At 39.6% G+C, this 23925-nt stretch overlaps 1 protein-coding gene across 1 annotated transcript in view; it reads left to right on the top strand.

The window, feature by feature from the left end:
• Positions 1-23925, top strand: part of ANXA7 (annexin A7) — a 36073-nt gene that overhangs the window by 9623 nt on the left and 2525 nt on the right. Inside the window, exons 3-12 of the mRNA XM_014053635.2 lie at positions 972-1194; positions 2051-2137; positions 4292-4332; positions 8746-8848; positions 12103-12197; positions 13810-13923; positions 16970-17140; positions 20603-20773; positions 20899-20974; positions 22269-22381. Of these exons, the coding sequence (XP_013909110.2) occupies positions 972-1194; positions 2051-2137; positions 4292-4332; positions 8746-8848; positions 12103-12197; positions 13810-13923; positions 16970-17140; positions 20603-20773; positions 20899-20974; positions 22269-22381 (1194 nt within the window). The remainder of the gene's footprint in view (positions 1-971; positions 1195-2050; positions 2138-4291; positions 4333-8745; positions 8849-12102; positions 12198-13809; positions 13924-16969; positions 17141-20602; positions 20774-20898; positions 20975-22268; positions 22382-23925) is intronic.

Consider the following 23925-nt stretch of genomic DNA (forward strand, 5'->3'; position numbering starts at 1 on the left):
CTATTCTTTACATTTTTGACATAGCAACAAATGTGCTAATGCACCTTTCCTGTTCCTGACTTTTTTTTTTGAAAACAGCAGAACTACAATTTGCTGAAATGCAGAATATGGGTAAAGGGGCATTGAGCTAAGTTCTATCAAGTTAATCTCAGTGGCAAGAGACAAGAGAAGAGGCTTGTGACATACTGTAAAATGAAAGAGAAATGACTTTTAGAGAAGAAATTGAAACAGGAATAGTAAATATATTATCAGGAAAGGATCTTAAGCTGTTTTTAGGACTTTTTAACTGGGAGATGAAACTCAAGAAGGAAACTCAAACCCAAATGTGGTTGCGCATGGACATGAACACATCACCATGATGAAATAGATAGAAATAGAAATAGACATGCACACACAAGATGTATTGAGGTGGCCCATGGTGCTTCCTCAAGTAGGATTTCTAAGCATTTTCCTCACAGCATTACAGTTACAAAACCTCTTGCAATCTAGGAGTCAAGACTGGTCACTGTCATCCCCATTTTTTTTACAGAAAAAAATTAGGCCTAAGGAAAGTTGAGCAGAACTTATCAACTGCTCTTCCCTTGTGTATGTAATAATATAGCTGAGATGTGCGCTGGGCTAGGTTTCCTGTCCAAATAAGATTCTGAATTTCAGATTCAGATTATCAAAGATTAAAATTAACAAAAACATTAACTGATGATTAAGGAATTATTATATCCTCAAAATGCTTCATACAATGGCCATACTGAGCCACAATGAGCTGTACTGCACATGAGAAAGATTGTCCAAAAACATCTTTATCATTGTAAGGAAACCAACCCCAGGACTGATGCTTCCCAGGCATGTAGATATTATTTTCAGTAATTACCATTCTAGGTATCTGTAGTTCTAGCACCACATGCTAGTTAATGAAATGAGTAATAGAATCTGTTTTCAAATATGCTAATATTTGATTGGTTGTTTCTATTCAGCCTACCGGACAGGAGTCTGTTTATCCACCTGCTAGCCAGTATTCTTACCCTGGGGTGCCTGGAGGCTTCCCACCTGTGGGAGGCAGTGAATATAATGTAGCTCCACCAACTGGGGAATTCCCAGGGAATGCAGGCTACCCAACCGCACCTGGTGGGTATCCTCCTGCATCCATTGGATACCCTGGACTACCTCAGCCTGGTGGCATGCCAACGTATCCTGGAGGTATGTTCCTAAGTGTGGGTTATCAAGTGCTGAATGTTTATGTCTCATATTTCAAGAAATCTAAACAAGCAGGTATGGACGCGGTGGTTCAGTGGCTAAGACCCTGAGCTTGTCGATCAGAAAGGTTGGCAGTTCAGCAGTTCGAATCCCTAGTGCCGCGTAACAGAGTGAGCTCCCATTACTTATCCCAGCTTCTGCCAACCTAGCAGTGTCGAAAGCTGGTAAAAATGCAAGTAGAAAAATAGGGACCACATTTGGTGGGAAGGTAACAGTGTTCCGTGCACCTTCGATGTTTACTCATGCTGACCACATGACCACGGAGTCGTCTTCGGACAGCACTGGCTCTTTGGCTTTGAAACTGAGATGAGCACCTCCCCCTAGAGTCAGGAACGACTAGCACATATGTGCGAGGGGAACCTTTACCTTTACCTTCATGTTTGCTATTCTGGTATATCACCGTGTATAACAGTAATGGGTTATTGTGAGAATAAAACAGAGGGACAACATTAAATATACACCAGATATTTGTTTCCTAATCAAGTGATCAAGTCCTGGTCATGTTTAAAGATTCTGCATCTCTGATGCTTCAGACTAGTCCCAGTCATATCATAGGCTGACTATTAGGAAGATACATTCGGAAAAAGGTCTACAAGTAAGATAAATCTTAACATAAAACTTTAAAAGAAAAAATTATGTCTCACACATATAAAATTTGGGTAGTATGGTATTATGTGGATAAGAGAAGCAGTAATTAAAAAACAGCTTTTGCTAGTAATGAAATTGTTTTGCATAAAATGTATATTTTAGTTTTAAATTTTGGATTTTAATCTGCAAATTAATAAGCATTTTCTTCCAGGTGCTGGTTTTGGAGTACCCCCCTCTGGCTCTGGTTTTGGCTATCCACAGCTTCAATCCCAAACTTATGGTGGAGGTGGTATACCAGGTATAATTCAAATAAGAAGCTATAATCATATTTTTGCTTCTTTAGAAGTAAAATTTATTGCAGCCTAATATATGTTCCCATGCATAGACATTGATTCAAGAAATAGCATCTGTATACAGGCTTAGCTCCATTGTAGTCTACTGGTGTTTCTGCATACGTTTGGAATCAGTTGTGTAATTGCTGCTTAATATAGCTTTTAAAAGTGGCTTTAGAAGCTGATCACAATGAACGTTATGTTGCTCAGTGGAAATGCATCAGTACAATATTTCACATGGAAATAAAGAAAATTGGCATGGAAATTAGGAAGAAACAGATGTGAGCCTTCTGGCATTCCAGAATAATAGAATAAGAGAGTTGGAAGGGACCTTGGAGGTCTTCTAGTCCAACCCCATGCACAAGTAGGAGACCCTATAACATTCTGGATAAATGACTGTCCAATCTCTTTTAAAAGCCTCCAGTTATGGAGCACTCAAAACCTATGAAGGCAAGCCATTCCACTTGTTGATTGCTCTTACTGTCAGGACAAAGGAAACAAATCAAACAATAATTTAAGCTCAGAAACAACAAAAAACCTATAGTAGTTAATTTAAAATCTGATTTAAATTATTTGTATATTAAAAAATCAAATGCATCAGGGAAAATGTACAAAGTTTCTTACTGTTGACAGCTATTGGGAGTCCTGATTTGTGTTTTATAGATTATATTGCTTTGGTGTAATGTGTGTGTCCACAAGCACCACAATTTTTAGCAGTAGTATATACTTAATATAAATAAAATTTGTTCAGCTGTAATAAATTGGCTTCATGACAGTATGTAAGACTGTCTTTCCCTGTCTTGCTAAAAGCAGAGAATAACAGAGTTGGAAGACACCTTGGTGGTCTTCTAATCCAAACCCTCTACTTAAGCAGCAGAGCCTATATCCAGGATGGCGAAACTATGGCACGCATGCCACTGGTGGCACGCGGAGCCATTTGTCAGGGCACGCAAGGCGCTGCCCTGTCAGCTGGCCAGCACACAAGCACGCGCTGGCCAGCTGAGTTCACCCATTTTTAAAGCCATTTTTCACCCTCCCCAGGCTCCAGACGCTTTATAGGAGCCTGGGGAGGGCGAAAAGAGCCTCCTCCGCCCCACCCGGAGGCCCTCCGAAGGCTTCATGAGCTTCCCTGAAGCCTCTGGAGCGCAAAAAAAACGGCCCTATGGGCAAACTGTAAGTTCGGAAATGGACTTCCGGATTGCTCAGAGGATCGTTTTAAGTGCTCTGGAGGCTTCAGGGAAGCCTCCTGAAGGTCCCTGAAGCCTCCGGAGGGCCTCCAGGGCGGGGGGGGGGGGCTTTTTTCACCCTCTCCAGGCTCCTATAAAGTCTCTGGAGCCTGGGGAGGGTGAAAAAAGCATGCAAAAATGGGGTGTGTGTGTTGCGCCTGTAGTGCATGCATGCGCACTGGGAGGGTCACACATTGCATTATGGGTGCAGCACACGCGCGCATGACCCCTCCCTGCGCTACCCCCACTTATGGCATGCGAGCCAAAAATGGTTTGCCATCGCTGCCCTATACTACTTTAGACAGGTGACTTTCCAGTCTCTTCTTCAAAACCTCCAGTGATGGAGCACCTACAACTTCTGGAGGCAAGTTATTCCACTGATGAATTGTTCTAACTGTGAGTAACTTTCTCCTTAGTTCTAGGTTGCTTCTCTCCTTGATTAGTTTCTATCCATTGTTTCTTGTCCTGCCTTCTGGTGCTTTGGCCAATAGGTTGAACTCCTCTTTTTTGTGGCAGCTTTGCTATCCTCTCAACCCTAGTCCTTCTTTTCACTAAACTAGATATACCCATGTCCTTGAATCATAGTAATTCCCTTGAGCCATAGTATATTCATTGCTGCACTAGATCAACTCTATTCCCATTTTTTTTAACCCAAGTGTGATTAGATAGCTTCAGTTACTGTTGAAAATTATCTCGGGTAAAATATTAGAGAGCTCCAGGCTGTAACATCAAATGGAAATTGGTTTTGAAAGAGAGGTACAGGTTTCTCGCCCAGGCTCCTTTATGAGCCTTGATGTTTTGTCATAAATGCATATTTATGCATTTATATGTTTAGATATTATGTTTATATATTAATTAATTAATATAACATTATGTTATATTTTTCTTTTGAAGCTGGGTATCCTGGTGGACAAACACCATCAACACCACTGCAGGTATGTTATTTTCTGCTGTAAAATTCATTAGTGTGAATTGTTTCAGTGAAACATCTAGTTTTGCAGATTGGTTGCTATTCACTACACACTTCACTGAAAGTGTGGAAGCTTCTCATTTCTCCATTCCCTAAACATCAAGGCCCACTTGGGCTCAATGGACAAAAGGGTTGTGGTTTTCTCATTTAGAAAATAGCATTTAGAGGGCATATTAAACTTTTTGATAATTTGGAACATGTAAAATTCTCCAGTTTAGTAAAGCCCCTAAAAAAACCTAAACTACACCCATTCCCACCATTCATTCAAACCAGCCTTATTTTCTGATCTATAAAGAATATAGTTTTGTCATTATATTCAAATTGAATGAATGGTAGTTATGTAAAGTATTCTTCCTTGACTTAACCTGCTTTAGTGTAGTTACTCAGTGAGTCATTTAGAATTGATCTGGGGTCACAGTCTGAAATATCATTCTCATCTTAACATTCATTTTTAGGTTGAATTTTCTTCTTCATTGTCTTCCCTTTATATTAACTACTCCTTCCCTAGAGCAGATCTTCGGTGGCTGGAAGAGATGGCAGCAGCAGATTATCACCATTAATGGATTAATAAATGTCTATTCTTGGTAACATTCTTCAACTGTTTGCTTCACTTGTAATAATCCTCTGCCACCTGATTTTCGGGGCAGATATAGTCTATCAGTATCACCACGTGGATGTAAACTGTAGTGCATTGTCATTAGTTTCCTGGTTTTTCGGTCCAAAATGTCCAAATCAGTTTGTGTCCAGTTAACTATCCCAGCTGTGTATCTTATAACTGGTATTGCCCAGGTATTTATGGCCTTGATTGTATTTCCACCATTCAATTTAGATTTCAAAATTTTCCTAACTCTGTTGGTGTACTCTCGCCTGACAATAGTTTTTACTTATCCATGCTTGATGTTATCCAACTGCAGAATGCCTAAGTATTTGTAAACTTCATTTTCGTTGCATTTAATTAGTTGGCCATTGGGCATTTCAATTCCCTCACATGCAGTGATTTTGCCCCTTTTTATGGATACAGTGGCACATTTTTCCATGCCAAACTGCATTGAAATATCGGTGCTGAATACTTGGACTGTGTTTGTCAATGATTGGATTTCTTTTTCTGACTTTCCGTAGTGTTTCAAATCATCCATATATAGTAAATGTGAAATTTTTTCAGCTTCTTTGGCTGTTTGGTAGCCTAATTTCATTTTTTTAAAGATTACTGATAGTGGGATCATTGCGATGATGAAGAGAAGAGGTGAAAGTAAATCACCCTGGAAAATTCCTCGCTTGATATTAACCATTCCGTAGCTCTCATTCCCTACTGCCAACTCAGTTCTCCATTGTTTCATTGCCTTTTCAGTAAAGGATGTAATATTTTTGCTAATGCCAGTTGTTCCTAAGCATTTTATGATCCAACTATGTGGCAATGAGTCAAATGCCTTTTTGTAATCAATCCAGACCATATTCAAGTTCGTTTTTCTGTTCTTACAATTTTCTAATATAATTTTATCAATTAGGAGCTGATCTTTTGTGCCCCTGCTCCTTCTTTTGTTGCCTTTTTGCTCTACTGGCAAGATGTTGTTTGTTTCCAAATAATCCATCATGTTATCTGCAATAATGCCTGTGAGTAATTTGAAGGTTGTTGGCAAGCATGTTATTGGTCTGTAGTTTTCTGGTGGTGTACCTTTAGTTGCATCTTTCTGAATCAAGTATGTTTTTCCAGTTGTCAACCATTCATCAATTTGGCCCTTTTGTAAAATTTCTTTCAGTTGCCTGGCCAATATTGCATGTAAACTGGTCAGATATTTGAGCCAGAAACCATGTAATTGGTCCTTTCCAGGTGATGTCCAATTCTTTACCTTTTTTACTCTATTTTTGACCATCTCAGTTGTTATTTCTAATACTTGCATTTGTTTGTTGCCAATGCTTTTCTCAAAGTCATGTATCCACTTTGCTTCCTTATTGTAGTCCTTTGCATTTTCCCACAATTCTTTGCAGAATTCAACTGTGGCCTGCTTTTCTGGTTTTTCACTTTTGGTGTCACCATTCACATTAAGACTTTGATAAAAACGCCGTTGGTCTGATCGAAATTGCTGATTTTGTTTATATTGGATGATTCGTGCCTCATATCTTTCAATTTTTCTAGCTGTTGCTGTTATCTGCTGTTTTACAATCTCTACAGCTTCATTGATGTTTCTTGTATCCAATCTATATCTTCTGATTAGCCAATCTATGGTTTTGTTGTTTTTAAGCCGTTGCTCATGCATGTTCTTTAAGTTACTAGCATCTGCCCTTAATTTTTTGACTTTTTGTTCTAATCGGATTTTCCACTTTGGCTTTGATGCTTTTTCTGTTGTGTGACTAGGTACTTTGATTTTAATGCCTAGTTCATTAGTGACTATTACAGCTGCGCTGTACATTAACTGGTTCGTTTCCAAGATGGATCCCGATTCAATTGTTGAAAACACTGCATTAACCATTTTCATGACAGGGGCCAAAATTTTCTTAGGCACAGTTTTTAGTGATGGTAAACGTTGCCTTTCCTCATTAAGCAGAAAATGCTCCATGATCTTATCCTTCAATTCTTTTTGTTTTTGAGTTAGTTCATCAGTTGGTTCAGTGATAACTGGTTCTAGTGGTGGTGGTGTTATTTCCTCCCCGAGAGCTTCTTCTGAGAGTTCTACTATAATGTCTTTAGTTGTGTCTTGAATATCAGTTATTTCTGCTTGTGATATTGTTTTTTTGGTTTTGCAATTTGCCTGAATTTCCTCAAGTTCAACTTCACTAAACACTTTATTCCGTATAATAAATTGCCTTTGATCTGCTAGTCGTTGTTCACTAACATTTGAATCTGGATATTGTTCTTTCCATAATTCATACATTCGCTTTAAATAACCTCTTTTTTCTAGCTCTGAGTTGTAGTAACAGGCCATTATGGCACGGTTTTCATCTGCACTATATTTTTGTCGTTTTGTTGGGTGGTCCACTTGTAGCCCACTTGTCGACGGATGTCCAGGGACCCAACATCCGCCGCGGCCCTTGTTAACCTGCGCGACGACCAATGCGGTATAAAATTTTTATTCGTTTCTTTCACATGGGTTGGCGGGGTTTTTTTATGGGGCCAGTTGCCAACCTGATCCCAACCCTCCTCCTTTCTCATCCGGGCTTGGGACCGGCAACAGCGGAGTTTATTATTTTTATTATTATTATTATTCGCAACAACAGAATTGTATCACAGCGGCCAGTTGTTTTGCCGGATTTGGCATTGGTTACTAGTCGGGCCCCACCCAGGGGCCTAGGACGTCGTAACGTATTTTCGTAATATGCGTGCAGATCCAAGCAGTGCGGCTTTTTGCATTTGACTGATGGTGATTTTGTCAATTTTTAACTGTTTTAAATGTAATTCCAGTGCTTTTGGAATAGCACTCAGTGTGCCAATTACCACTGGAATTACCACTGCTGGTTTGTGCCATAGTCGTTGAATTTCAATTTTTAAGTCCTGGTATTTTGCGATTTTTTCATGTTCCTTCTCGGCAACCCTGCTATCACCTGGTATTGCGATGTCTATGATTGTGACCTTATTATTATTATTATTATTATTATTATTATTATTATTATTATTATTATTATTATTATTAAGCAACAACAGAATTGTATCACCGTGGCTGTATATATGGATAGTGTTGAGTAATGATTCTATTTCTGATGGTGTTTTTCCATACAGTTTCAGCTCATCCATGTAAAGGAGGTGGAATAGTCTGACAGATGTTTTTTATGTTTATAGCTACAGTCTGAGTTATTCAGTACTGTTAACAAAGGAAACAGTGTAATGAAATAATAGTAGTTGTGATAGTGAATCTTTTTGAAATATTCCTCTCTTGATATCAACCTCTCCCCATTTCTCATCATTGATCTGCAACACTGTCTTCCATTGTGCCATCGATCTTTGCACAAAGTGTCTGATGATTCTACTGACAGCTGTTATTTCTAGGCACTTGATTATCCAGTCATGTGGCTGAGAATTAAATGCCTTTTTGTAGTTAATCCATGCTAACAATGAAGATATTGAAGAGTACGCAGCGTAAGACAGAGCCTTGGGGTACCCCATTGCATACTTCCAATGCAGTTCCATTAAGGACTACAAGTTGCTTGCGATTGTTAGAAATCCACCTAGTAGTGATGCTGTCCAACCACATTTTTCTATCTTATCAAGTAATAGCTTATGGTCTACTTTATCAAATGCTTTACTGAAATCCAAGTAAATTATATCCACAGCATTTCATTTGTCCACTGACTTTGTAACATTGTAGTAATCAATATTTGATTATTAAAATTGAACAAATACTTAATAAGAATCAAGGTCTGTACTAACATAGATTTTCATTCTCAGCCTGCAGCATTAACTCAGACCACGCAAGGCACAATTCGACCAGCTCCTAACTTTGATGCAGGGAGAGATGCAGAAATTTTGCGCAAGGCTATGAAAGGATTTGGTAAGAGCTCTTATATTTTGGAATATTTATGATGATTTAAGCATAAAAGCCACATATTTACTTCTGCTTTCTCTAGATATTTTATTACTGCTTTTAGAAATAATGATATGCAATTATTGTGCAATAGAGTGTCGCAATATTTTCTATGTTCATGGCTTAACTGTTCAGCTTGTAAAACAAAAACTGGGCAATAGTGTCAAAGGACAAAAGCTATAAAGATTGACTTCTAAATAAGAATAACAACTGGGGAAAGTCCTGTTTGCTAGACCCAAAGATGCTTTTCAAAGGGCAACTGGACTTTCTTGATTTTTTTCTTTGAAAATGTTTCATTTCTCATCCAAGAAGCTTCTTCACTTCAGACTGAGTAGTGGGGAACAGAAGGATTTATATTCTTTGCAGTCATCTGATTGTTAGCAGTTTGAAGGTCTGAGAGTCATTAAGGCCACTTGGAGATTTATCTGTAGTTTGGTGTTTGAAGGTTCAAATCCCTAGCCCTGCGTAATGGAGTGAGCTCCCATTACTTGTCCCAGCCTCTGTCAACCTAGCACTTTGAAAGCTTGTAAAATTGCAAGTAGAAAAATAGGAACCACCTTTGCTGGGAAAGTAACAGCGTTCTGTGCGCCTTCGGTGTTGAGTCATGCCAGCCTTATGATCATGGAAATGTCTTCAGACAGTGCTGACTCTTCAGCTTTGAAACGGAGATGAGCACCCCCCGCTAGTGTTGGGAATGACTAGCACATGTGTGTGAAGGGAACCTTAACCGTTACATTTAGAGTCACCTGACTCAGAGTGCAAGTAGGTGTAGAAACCTCTTGGGATTGCTGAAAGGACTGTATCCTACAGGACATAGATGGTGTCTTATCCCTTCACCTCTGTTCAACAGTGAGAACTGTTCAATTTTAACATAGATGGCTTCTTTGACCTGTCTTTCAAACCAGTGGTCCTCTCTGTCAAGAATGTGAACTTTTCAAAAGAGTGACCTTTATCTTTCAGATGCATATGGACTGCTGAATCGTGTCACCATGCATTTGTAAAGTGGTTGTTTTGTTTCCCCAATATACATTGCACTACATGTACCACATTTCTCAGCTTGTGTCTTGGAGTTTTATCCTCGGGGTGGACAAGCTTCTGCCTTAATATATTTTTGGGTCTAAAGTGTGCTCATATGTTGTGTTGGTTGAAAATCCTCATGATATTTTTAGATATTCCTGCAATATATGGAATGACAATGTTGCTTCGTTTGTTGTTCTTTTCTTTAACTATTAAGAAGGAGTTCCTGGATCTTTTTCTAGGTTTGATGGAGGCCCAGTTGGGATAGCCACAAGTTCTGAGAGCTTCCATGATATGTTTACGTTCTTTTTCTTTTCCCTCTTTGCTGATAGGCAAACCTTCAGCCCAGTGTAGGGTTCTGATCACTCCCATTTTGTGCTCCAGTGGATAGTAAGATTCAAATTGTAATACTGATCTCAATGCGTGGGTTTTTTATATACTTGCATCGAGGCTTCTGTCTTCCTTAATGTGTACTGCACAATTCAGGAAAACCAGAATAATTCCCTTAACATCTTCCTATGTGAATTTAATGTATCTGTCCACAGAGCTGATGTGTTTGGTGAAGCCTTCCATTTCCTGAGTTTAAAGATAACCCAAGTGTCATCCATATTCTTATATCAGTGAGTGGCTAGAATTCCTGTGAAGGAGTTTAGTGCTTTGATTTCTACTTCTTACATTCAGAGATTGACCACAATGGGGGGGACACAGGTGCAGCTGTGTTTCTGTCTGTACAAACCTTCATTATATTTAAAATAGGTAGTGGTCAGGCAGAGTTCTGTCTTATAGCAATCGTTTCTTTGCTACCATCACAGCTTTAGTTGTTGGAATGCAAGTGACATCATAGGAAATCATTTTCTCATCTGAATCCAATTTTAGTTTCCAAACCTTGCTGACTAAGTCCTGTGAGTTGTTGATGTGATGGGTGGTGTTTCCAACCAGAGGAGCCAACGTATTGGTTAGATGTTTTGAAATGCTGTATGTGACTGAGTTGAAGTTGCTGAAAATTGGTCTGAGCAGATTTCCCTCTTTGTGGATTTTGGGGAGTTCATATTTAAGGATTTCCTCAGGGTAAAAGTGGTACTATTATGGCTTGTCAATGGGATTGTCCTTTAGTAGTTGTTGCAGGAAATCAATCGTCTTTTTCTTAATAACTGTGGTAGGATCTCTCTTCAGAGTCCCATATGTAACAATGTTCTTCAGAAAACTGTTCACCTTGGCATTGTAGTCATCTGTGTTCAGAATAAAGTGTACATCTTCCTTTATCAGATCAAAAGACGGCGATGTTTGGCTCTCTTCTTAGGGATGTCACTACTCTCCATTCTTGAATTGTGAGGTTGCAAGGAGGTGTTTTGGCACTGGCGAGGGCTGCAGATACCTTCATCCTTGTTATGTCTCTGGTTCTGCCAGTTTGTTGTTCTGCAATTCGTGCCAAAGCATCCCCTTCCAACCTCACAATTCAAAAAACAGGAGCAGAGAGGCCAAAGAGGCCATCTATGTTAAAACTGCACAACCTTTGCTCAAGAGAGGGGAAAAGATATCACACCAACTATCTCCTGTCTATAATACAGTCCTTTCAGCAGTCCAAGAAGCTTTCATATCAATTTGCACTCTGATTTAGGTTATCCTGGGTGTACACATAAATCTCCCAAGTGGCCTCCATGACTCTCAGACAGCTAATGACTTACCTTCCAAGTGCTAATGACCAGATGATTGCAAAGAATATAAATTATTTCATTCCCTGATCATTCAGTCAGAACTGAAGGAGCTTTGCAGATGAAAAGCAAAAAATTTTCAAAGAAAAAAACCCAAGAAAGTCGAGTTGACTTTTGGAAAAAAAACTCCAACCTTTGGGACAACCAGGACCTGGATGATTGAGATTCTCCATTGACCTGTTTGCCATAGTAATGTACTAGTCAAAAATGCACTTCAGCAAAAGAAAATTGACCTTCAGACTTTCCCCTGACATTTCCACTTTTGTAAACTTTCTCCCTTAGTCTGGATTGCTGAAAACACATTTTAAGAAGTCCTGTGACATATGTGGTATTTGTGATACACTGTGAAAACCCGGCATCATAGAGAGATGTCTGAAGAGTAAAAATGAGGGCAAGGGGCAGGCTTAAATGCTTTCTCAATGTAATCTTCAGGGGTGGAATGGAGGAATGGTTGTGATATAAAATTAACTATACATGTTTCTTGCTTCCAAGGTACGGATGAGCAAGCAATCGTTGATGTTGTTGCCAACCGTTCAAGTAATCAGAGGCAACAAATTAAATCTGCTTTCAAGACTATGTATGGCAAGGTAAAATGGTTGGTTATATTTTTCTAAAAAGGTAGTCCTTGACTTATAACTATTCTTTTAATGACAAAGTTATAGCAGCACTGAAAAAGTGACTTACAACTGGTCCTTGCACTTAAGTTTGTTGCAGCATTGTTACTGTTATGTGATCAAAATTTGGCAACTGGCATATATTTATGATAGCTGCAGCACACTGGAGTCATGAGATCGCCATTACAACCTTCCCAGCTGGCTTCTGACAAGCAAAGTCAGTAGGGAAGTTTGATTGGCTTAATGACCACACAATTCACTTAATAACTTGAGTAATTCATTTAATAATTGTTGCAAAAAAAGGTTGTAAAACTGGGTGTGACTTATTTAACAACCATCTTGCTTAGCAATGAAATTATGGTCCCAATTGTGGTCATAAGTTGAGGACTTCCTGTAATTGACAAATGAAGAGCAGCAATATGGCAGGATATTTTGTCTGTTTGTTGGAGCTAAGAAAGATCTAAAGGAAATTAACACTCAATAGTTCAGTGATAGTCTCTCATCTGAATGTCCTACAATTTTCAAGGAATTTTCTCCTACAAAATGTCCTACAAAATGTCCTACAATTTTCAAGGAAGATCCGCTCTCCATTCTTCATCTGATTTCAAGGAAGTAAGAAATGAATTACCACTCGAGTGTTTTGCTAATTGGATGTGACATCTGCTTGCACTCAGCACATGCAGATAGCCCTCTGGTTATGATCACTAATTCAGCAACCATTCAAAGTTTTGATGGCACCAAATGAGGGAAATTTATGACTGGTCCTCAGAGGTCCAGCTATTGCTGCTTTTTTACATGCCCCACTTAGGCATCTGCCCGAGCACCCCTGCCTGCCTGTAGCTCTTACCATCAGTCTCATTCACCAGCCTGTTTGCCTAGGGCTCCCATTTCTTCCCACTTAATGATTACACATTTCTGGAATTAACAAGGGCAACCGGGATTACTGGGATTGTTATCGCTATGTAATATGGTCATCTGATATTGCACTATGATGACATTGCTTAGTGATGGAAATTCAGGCCCAAATTGCCATTGTAATCCAAACTACCTGTGCAGAGGAAGGAAATTCAGATGTTGTCTTTTGGACAAGACATTTTTCAGAAGCAGTGAACTGCCTTTTAATAAAATGCAAATCTAGTTTTGGGGTGAGCCAGTTTAGTTGGGAATATCTGAATTGCTTGCATTATAGGTTGATATTCTACATTGCTTTATTTATTTATGTTTTCTTAATTGCTACAGTTATTTGCTTCTATTGTTTGCGGTAAGTATGCTTATGCATTGCAGCCCATACATAATAATGTTGCTATTATGTTCATTAAACTGTTATTGTTATTCAGTCCTGTTTTACTAATTAAACACTGTGTTTAAGTTTTGCACTTAATAATTGAAAGTAATTGTTTAAAAATAAATAATTGGAGCCTCCTAATACAAATAAACAAATGTAAAACAAGTCATCTATTTCCTTAAATTTCTCTTTGAAATGTATCTTACTCTAGCTAATTTTTTTCCTAAGTATATGTTCAAATATATGTTTAAGGTTTTGTGAATATATTTCCTTCTGATACTTATTTTGATTACTGAACAGGATTTAATTAAAGACCTGAAGTCAGAGCTAAGTGGAAATATGGAAGAACTGATCCTTGCATTGTTCATGCCACGTACCTATTATGATGCCTGGAGTTTAAGGCATGCAATGAAGGTATGAGTTGATTTTAAAAATATTAGGTGCAAAAATAAAAGCAGTGAGATCAAAATGATTGTAAATTTTCACTTAGACAAAAACTATGTCAACTTTTTAGCAAAAAAAAATAGGTAAAAGTTATAGGGAGATACGCTGAAACAATGTAAGATCGCTGTTGGATAGAAATTTCTGAGGGAAGTTTGGGGATATCTATTGCATCAAAGTTCCTAGTTTGAGCAAATAATGGATATTAAACTCAGTTAAAAACAGAAGTTAATTATGCAGAAATTTAAAAATAATCCTGGTTTAATGTTATAAAGACATTCATGTATGTTTTCCCAAATAATTCCTTGAACCAGAAAGGCTGGGATGTTTTAATATTTATTTTCTTTTTAGTGTTCTGGAAATTTGCAACTTTAACCTTAGACTGAAGCTTTAATTTTTCCATTTGCCTGGCACACATCCTTTTTGCTTAAATATCTCAGTTTCAACAAGACATTTTTTTAACCTAGATAAGGAAGGTTTGAAGACAATCACATTCTTCCCTCTGTAACTATAAGGATGTCTGAGATAAAATATTGATTGGAAAGGCTGACAGAGAGGTGCTGTGAGTGGGCTGTAACTTCACAATTAACAGGTAGCTCCTGCTGAATGATTTTAATTGGCACCAGGAGTTCTACTAAGCAGAGTAAAGTATTTGCTAGGGGGAAATTAACATGACTGACTGACTACTATGTAGCTGGAAAGACACAAGACTACCGTATTTTTCAGAGTATAAGATGCATTGGAATATAAGATGCACCAAGATTTTAAAGAGGCAAATTAAAAAAAAAATGTTTGCACTCTGCAGATCTCCCCAAAATGGCCTGTTTTTTGTGAAAATGAGCCCGTTTTTTGTGAAAATGAGCCAGTTTTTTATGAAAACGAGCCTGTTTTTTGTGAAAATGAGCCTGTTTTTTGTCAAAAAAGGGGCATGCATAACCTTTAGGAGGCTTATAGAGTGCTTCTGGGGGCTGATGGGGCAAAAATGAGCAAAAAATGGGCTGTTTTTTGTTCTCCCAAGTCCCCAGGAGCAATCTAGAAGCCTCCTAAAGGCTATGCATGGCCATTTTTGCAAAGGGGGCGGGGTTTTGGGAGGCCAAAAATGCTGTATTCAGTGTATAAGACGTGTCCAGATTTTTACCCTCTTTTTTGGGGGAAAAGGGTGCGTCTTATACTCCGAAAAATATGGTAATTAGTTTCACACTTTCAAATTTTGTTTGGTACCTAGTCACTCTCCTGCCCTTTGGAAGACTGGCCTCCATATGAGAGCAATGCAATTGCACCAGCAGCAGCAGGAAAGCGGCCGGCAAAAGAGAGATTGCCCACAAAAATTGCTCACTTTTTTCTTCGCTTCCCTTCCTCACAAAATGGAGAAATTGGAGAAGTGATTTCCAGAGAGCACTACTGGCTCTCTGCATAGAATGCTTGCAGCTCCCAGCAACATGACCTCATTGCTTTCAATATGTATAGAACAATTAGCAGGCAGGCCAGGCTTCCAAATGTTGGGGTTAGGTTAGGAGGCAAACAAAAGTGTGAAACTGACTGGTCTTATCTTTTTCCAGCTGAAAAGGAAAGTTGAAATCAGGTGATTTCCCACACTGACTACTTTGCTTACCAGTAGAATTGCTGATCTCATAAGGGTCGTTAAGTGAGGACTAGCTATATTGTGAACTTTTTCAAGGTTGTGTATAATTATATAACTCTCTTTTTCTGAGCCAGATCAATGTGATTTCCTCTCTGATACTATATTCCTACCATTTTGGTACTCATTTTATCACTTGCTTCTCTTGCCATGAATCACATTCACTGCTGCTAAAATAAAATTCCCCACTTTATATTTAAAATAGATATTTGCATTCAGTTTTCTTCCCCTAAAATAAAAGAATCTTGCATTACATAGCACTTTCCTTGAAATTTTCCTGTTATTTCCATTTCCTCAATGGTTTTCCATATTGATTAGAATCAAGTCAAAGGTTTCTGATCTTGAAATCCTTCTAAGGAAGAATATCATCACAAGATACTCTAGAGCAGGGCTGTTAAACTCCCAGTCTGTGGGCCAGATGTGTCATGTGCTGGCCCCGCCCACGTCTGATTTAGTGAAGGGGAAAAAAGTCTTGATACATCACATGATGCCACTATGATGACGTGAGTTTGACACCTCTGCTCTAGAGCATTAATTCATTTGAATTTCTGAGCAAGAATGAATATTTTAACCCATATTTTCCTCTTCTTTTATTGCTAGTAGAGCAAAATGATATTTGTTCTGGGAATGGTTTTACTAGATCTTATTAGATCTAAATGTTATGCCTGTCAAATCATGTTTATCTTTTATGTGGTCACAGTTCTGCAACTTCCAATGTGGGTACCAAAAATGTCAACAGGAACTCAAAAGCTCTGGTTCCCATCTACAGTTCTCTATCCCCTACTCTATTTATAATGGAGGCCTGGCTGGACCAGCCATAAGCTTCAGTAGTGGAAATGGCACCTGTTGTGCCCTGCCAGCGGCCAGTGGTGCTGGCAGCAGATTTGGACAGTGATGAGGTTGGGAGTCTATGCCAATCATCAGCTGCCTTCAGAGTCAGACATCAGTGAAGCAGACGAACAGCTGGAGTCTGTTCCCAGTGTGTGCATGTGCAGAATTGCCAGACGAAGGGAACAGCTAAGGAACAGGGGTCGACTTGGGAGTAAGGCCACAGGTGGACGATGAATGGCCCCTTTCAGAGGAATTAAAAGAGGAGCGAAAGGGGAGTGGAGTTTGCAGGAGACAATTAGTTCACTTAATTGGTTCGTGACTCCCCAAGACTCCTTGCCAGGTTTTGCAGATATCAGCCTGGCAGGTGATTAAAGATGGAATCTAACACTGATTTATTTGGGAGTTGGACATTGCATAATGTGGCTTATGCTTACACTATTATATGAAGCAGCTTAGCCTAGATGTTGATGTACCATAAAAGACATATATGACCATTTTTCAAGCATTTTTTTTGGTGCCGATATGGCAACTTTGTTTTTCTGCTTTCAGGGTGCAGGTACCCAAGAAAATGTATTGATTGAAATTCTTTGTACAAGAACAAATCAGGAGATTCAAGAAATAGTCAAATGTTACAAGAATGAATTTGGAAGAGATATTGAGCATGATATTCGGGCTGATACCTCTGGTCATTTTGAACGATTACTTGTATCTATGTGTCAGGTGAGATAACAACTGCATTCTCTCATAATATATTTGCTTGTGAAGCATATTCATATACTGAAATTTGGGGTATTTGCTGTCACCCACTACTTTTTAGCTTCCTGTCATCTATATATCCAGCCAGGTACATTTCTTGTTTTAGATGATAAATAGAAACTGACCCATAGGAGAAGTAGCATAGGTTCTCATAATTTTCCATAGGTTGTATTTTCCCATAGGCAAGTTGTTGGGAAACAGTGAGTAGAGATGAAAGAAGGCAAAACCACAACAGATTTAGAAAGGATTAGCAGTTGAAGATAGGTTGTTGATTCAAGAAGACGCCAGAGCAAGGTTTTCAGAAGTGCAGCAGAGATCTTAGGAGAAGAAGGCCCATTGAAGAAAGGCAGTGCTGTGGGATGACTTCCATAGGCTGCTGAAGAGTGAAAGCCAGCTACCATAACTGCTCCTTCAAAGGGATGACAGTGTCAGTTCTCCATAGATCCCTAACGGGACGCTGCCATTCTGATGGAAGGAGGAGGTCTTGGTATTTTTAGGACCTATCACTTGCTTTAGTCTTTCTTTACTTTGATGTATCTTCCTGGGATAGGGAGGAGTGAGGAATTGGCTTGGGGCCATCTGATGTCTTAGTTCCAAAGAAGACGAGAGAATGGCGCCTGAGAAAACTTCTTATCATCTTCACAGCCTAAAATTCTCACAGCAACTCAACAACTGGTGATTGGCTCGTATTAGACTGAGCAGTGGGGAGGGGCTTGAACAAATAACTTTTAACCTGACCTTTTAGCACGGGAAGTTCAGATCCTGCCTACTCTCTTTGCTATCACTCTTTTCCAATAAAAGTTCTATTTGAAATGCTACCTGTTTCAAGAATTTTGCTTTCTTGAGGGGACCGCTGAGGCAAGAACTTACATTAGGCAGGATCTGAAAAGTGGTCAATCCAGAAAGGTACCCATCCTATTGTGGGGACTATGCATAAGGTGTCCAACCAGGGGAGCAAGCACGAAGAAGCTGAATGCTGGGGAGAGACCTCCAGCAAGGTCAACCTGATGCAGCCTCCAGCGAACAGACAGAGGAAGCAGCTAACCTGGAGGACCCCATGAAGCTGAGATGTCAGTTGACATGCAGAAGAAGGAGGACTGTGGAGGAAGGGCCAAAGGGATCACCCACACCCGAGGCAGCCAGCAGCATGGTTGAAGATGGGACAATGATGATGACCTGGAGGAAGAACCACACCATGCATTTCATGATGGAAGCTTTCCAGAATCTGAAAACACAAGAGGCCATGGCCCGAATGGACAGAGATGAGGGAGAACAAGGAGAAACCGCAGTTGGGAGGGGGCTAACCTGGCTAAAATAGTGGAACCTGTGGATGGACTGGAAAGAAGTGCTTCTGAAATTCCCAAAGGGACAGCAAGCTCCATGCAACATCAGCTTCAAGGCAAGAGATGAGCCTCACAGAGAAGTGGTAGCTGCATCAAAGGGAGAGCAGCTGCTGGGTGAGCCCCAAGAATACCAGGACTTAACTGAAATGTTCAGTGAATAGAGCTCCGATGAGCTCCCACTCCACCGTCCCAGAGACTGCTATTGAGATCATCCCTGGGATGAGATCATCCCTGGGCGTTTGAGTATACCTTGATGACATAGTGATTTACACCCAGACAAAAGCAGAGCACATGAAGTTGGTCAGAGCATTCCTAAACAAACTGTATGCTAAACTGTCCAAATGAGAGTTCCCCAAAGACAAGATAGATTACTTGCGGTTCTGAATCTCCTATGAGGGGTGGAAATGGATCCAGATAAAGTGAGGGCAGTGCTGGATTAGGTACCTCCCCACACAAGGAAATAACTGCAGAGTTTCCTTGGCTTTGCCAACTTTTACAGACAATTCAACCTGTAGCTTGCCCAGATTGCCCTCTCCATCACTAACCTGCTAAAAACAAAGGGGGTAGACAAGCCGAAATCCAGCCAACCCTTAAAATGGACAATGGAGTGCCAAGTGGCATTTGAAAAGTAAAAAAAAACTTTTAATTGAACTGTTGCTAAGGCACCTGAATCCGGAAAAGCCTTTTGTTATTCAGGCTGATGCCAGCGATGTAGCCATCATGGCTGTCCTACTGCAGGAGAACGCACAGAGCCAACTACAGTTGTGTGCATATACCTCCCAAAAATTAACTGAAACTGAACAATGTTGGGCAGTGTGAAAGAAAGAGGCCTATGCCATTTGATGGGCTCTTCTCACTTGGAATTTCCATTCCCACTATCAGGGTTGCAGGAAGCCGTTGCAACTGAAAGAGGAACTTAGGAGGGCAGCACTCAGCCCTTCTGAGCTCCTTTTTGTTGGCAGAGGCACTGCGGGCCAGTCTGTCGCTGTTTCCAGGTTGGCCCCAGGGACCAGATCTAAGCATCCCGTGGGCCGGATGTGGCCCACGGGCCTTCAGTTATACAGGCCTGCAATAGATCCCTATTGAGATGCTGCCATTCTGGCGGAAGGCCTTGGTATTTGTATGACCCGCTACCTGCTTTGGTTTTTCTTTCCTTTGAAAGGGCTAGGGAGGAGGGAGGCATTGGTTGGAGCCACCTATTTTGTCTCAGCTCCAAAGAAGATGAGAAAACAACTTCTTATCACCAACACCAAGAGCCAACTTCTTATCACCAACACCAAGGTGGCGCAGTGGCAACCAAGGTGGGTGCAGTACTGCAGGCCACTTCAGCTGACTGTTATCTGCAGTTCAGCGGTTCAAATCTCACCGGCTAAAGGTTGACTCAGCCTTCCATCCTTCCGAGGTGGGTGAAATGAGGACCCAGACTGTGGGGGCGATATGCTGACTCTGTAAACCGCTTAGAGAGGGCTGAAAGCCCTATGAAGCGGTATATTAAGTCTAACTGCTATTGCTACTGCTAACAACTGGTGATTGACTGTGGGGAGGGGCAGTGGGGAGGGGTTGGCAGTGGGGAGGGGTTGGAGCAAGTAACTTTTAACCTAACCTAGCACAGTAACTTCAGTTCACATTTATAAAAGAAATGCTCTAAGAAAAGTATTATTGAATATGTTAATTGTTGAATAAATTCTGCCACAGCCCACCCCCAAATCTTTCAAGTAACGTAATTGGGGGATTTTGTTTTAGTTATGTAACACATGTTAAGAGCCATCTTAATCCTCTGCTTATAAAATTACATTTTATAAATTGTTAAATGCTTAAGGAAGCCAATTTCCTTCTTTCCTTTATTTTTTTTTAAACTTATAAAAACATGGTAAAGAGCATGAAATATGAAACATTGGATTTAGAAATGATGCATGACTAATTTCTGTTTTTGATGGATTCTTAATAAAAGTAATTTTACAAACAACATTGTGTGACTAATTTTTTTTAGAATTCAGTGGTTTTCATTGTTTATATTGTTAAGTGATTAGTGACGAGTGAAAGCTAGTGTGCAGTGGTCGTGATACATGGTTTTTCTTTGCAGGGTAATCGGGACGAGAATCAAACTGTAGATTATCAAAAAGCTCAGCAGGATGCGCAACGACTTTACCAAGCTGGGGAAGGAAAACTGGGAACAGATGAGTCTTGCTTCAACATGATCCTCGCAACCAGAAGCTTCCCCCAGCTGAAAGCCACTGTGGAAACTTATTCACAGGTATAACAAAGAAAGATTGGGTGGGGCACCTCTAGTAGACTGTTGCCTGCAAAAGGGGGGAAATGATTTTGCTCCACCAGCGGTTTTTATGCAGTTTCTTTCATTTTCCTGACATTTATTTGCAGATAGCTAACCGTGATTTATTAAGCAGCATTGGCCGGGAATTTTCAGGAAATGTAGAGCGTGGCTTGAAGGCTATTTGTAAGTTATTTTCACATTTTTCAATAAGTGTCCCAAAGGTGCTTTTTCAGGAGGCAACAGGACTTTCTTGTTTTTTCTTTGAAGACATTTCCCTTCTCATCCAAGAAGCTTCTGCTCTGACTGGATGGTGGGAAATGGAAGGATTTATATTCCTTGCAGATAGCTGGTCATTTGCATTCTTTGAGAGGGTTTTTTTTTCCAATAAGTGGTTCCATTAAAAAAGGTCCTATGGCTTGGAGCTGGAATGGAGGCATTCTCACTTCTTCTAGTAATTCTCATTTATCCTTATGATAAATAAAGCAACTCATGATCACCTGTTTTTGTTGGTTTTTTTCTGGAGAATTTGAGATTGCAAGTAGAAAAATAGTTGGACTGAAAGGAAGAGCAATCTTGCAATCAAGGGCTTCTTAATGTCAGGGATTTAGTTCTAGTGCTACCTCTGATTTGCTTTTTCCCCTCTCTTCCATTCTGACAGAGTCCCAATCTGGCAGAAGCCCAATTATATAGCGCACCAAGTTTAAAAATGAAATCAAAAATCTCAACAAACTGAATTACCGCATGTTTTGGAGTATAAGATGCATCTTTTTCCCTCAAAAAAGAGGGTGAAAATCTGGGTGCATCTTATACACTGAACACAGCATTTTTGGCTTCCTGAAACCCCTTTGCAAAAAATGGCCATGCATAGCCTTTAGGAGGCTTCCAGAGTGCTCCTGGGGGCTGGGGAGGGCAAAAATGGGCCGTTTTTTACTCATCCCCCACCCCCAGCTCCCTGGAGCACTTGGGAAGCCTCCTAAAGGCTATGCATGCCTTTTTTTAAAATAAAAAACGGGCCCATTTTGGGGAGGTCTGCAGAGTGCAAAAACTTTTTTTTTTAATTTGCCTCTTCAAATTCATTTCCCTTCTTAAAGGGGCTCAACCAAACCCATATTTGGAAGTGGGGAAAACAGATCTAAATATTATAATGAAAATAAAAAGAATAAGACAAACATTTGCAGTTTATAGCAGGGGTGAAATTCAGCAGGTTCTGAAATTTTTGAGTAGTTCGGCGAACCGGCAAATACCACCTCTGCCTGGCCCCAAGTGGGGAGGGAATTGAGATTTTGCAATATCCTTCCCCTGCCACGCCCACAGAACTGGTAGTAAAAAAAAATTGAATTTCACCACTGGTTTATAGTAAAATTAAGTTTTGTGTCTAAAGTTTGTATTTGAAAAAGCTCTGCCTTTTTGTGGAAAATGTTTTTTTTAACTTCCCATGCTAACTTGTGGACATATTCTTGGGTTTGCTTTCTTGCAGTACAATGTGCTCTAAATCGCCCAGCCTTTTTTGCAGAAAGACTTCATCATGCCATGAAAGGAGCTGGCACAGATGATTCTACCCTGGTTAGAATTATTGTAACTCGTAGTGAGGTAAGAATGCTTACTTTCTGATAGTATATATAACTATATGTCTTGCTGTTGCACAATGGATCACTTAACGGATCACTTGAATCACTTAAGAGGTTTTTACACCTTTAATATGGGGTTTAATATTAAGCTGTTCAATTCAATTTTAAAATGAATTGACATCTTTTGGGAGGAAAAAAATAACAATTAAAAACTAGAATAATGTAAGAATTGTCCTTAACTCAATACAGGTGGTCCTTGACTTAATGACCATAAATGAGCCCCAGATTTTTGTTCTTAAGCAAGACAGTTGTTAAGTGAATTTTGCCCCATTTTATTACCTTTCTTGCTGCAGTTGTTTACTGAATCACTGCAGTTGTTAAGTTAGTAACATAGTTGTTAAGTGAATCTGGTTTCCCCATTGACTTTGTTTGTCAAAAACAAAAAGCGAAAGGTGATGAACCTAGGACACATAAAGATGAATAAGTTGCCAAGCATCTGAATTTTGATCACATGACCATGGGGATTTTTCACACAGTCATATGTGTGAAAAATGAGCATAAATCAGTTTTTCAGTGCCTCTCTAACTTTGAACAGTCATCAAATGAACTGATGTAAGTTGAGGACTAACTGTATTTTCCTATTATTGTTATTATTTATTGAAATGAGAAATTCTTTTATATATTTTCTATAAAGGAATTTCTCATGACAGGAAAAAAAAAGCCAGTTGAAAAGTTCATAGTAATGAGAGCATTGGAGCTTTAGTAAAAGCTGTTGCCTGTAGCAACTTAGCTTTTTAAATTAAAGTAATTCCACCAGGGAATGCTTCTTGATCCAGCAGCTTTCTTCTGGACTCACTGAAAATATAAGTAAAAGAAATGTGCCAGTCTCATTGCTCAGAATGACTTATGATATAAAGTGATATAAATAGGGACTTTTTAAAAATAAAAGTATTAATAAGAGTATAAATTTATTTGGTTTTAAATATAACAACAAAAACAAATTGAAAAAAATAGGCAAAATTATAACAGAAAAAACAATCTGAGAAAAATATACAAAATGTATTTTATAGACATACACATATCAACAATTTGAAATCATTATGTATTGCAGTCATTGGTGGTTGATTTATATTAATTCTCCAAATACTGTAGTGGAAAACGTGGTTTGGTATTTCTAATGCTGAACAATGCTTTTGATTGTACATTCCTTTTCTCTGTCCAAAAGTCAGCTCCCATGTGACTGAGATAAATCTCAAGGTTGAGTTAGCACATGTACAGGTAGTCCTTGAGTTACAATTCCATTTGTAACCCGAGGATTCATACCTTGAAAGCGATCACACTCTCCTTTCATTCACACATTTGCTAATCGAATGTGTGGCTTATTAAATGCATGTGAGGTACCTTGGAATGTTGAAGGCCATGGGGGGGGGGGAGTGGAGGTTAGTGATGGAACAGGGCACCTACGTAAGACCACCCAAGGCATCCCTCAACCCACAGATACCTCATTCCCCCATGGAGTCCCCACAGTTGCTCCCCCCCCCCATCCTGCCACAACAGATCACTTCA

Source organism: Thamnophis sirtalis, unplaced genomic scaffold, assembly GCF_051295495.1.
Source record: "Thamnophis sirtalis isolate CommonGarterSnake01/CBP01778 unplaced genomic scaffold, rThaSir2_p1.2 scaffold_15, whole genome shotgun sequence".
Lineage (NCBI taxonomy): Eukaryota > Metazoa > Chordata > Lepidosauria > Squamata > Natricidae > Thamnophis > Thamnophis sirtalis.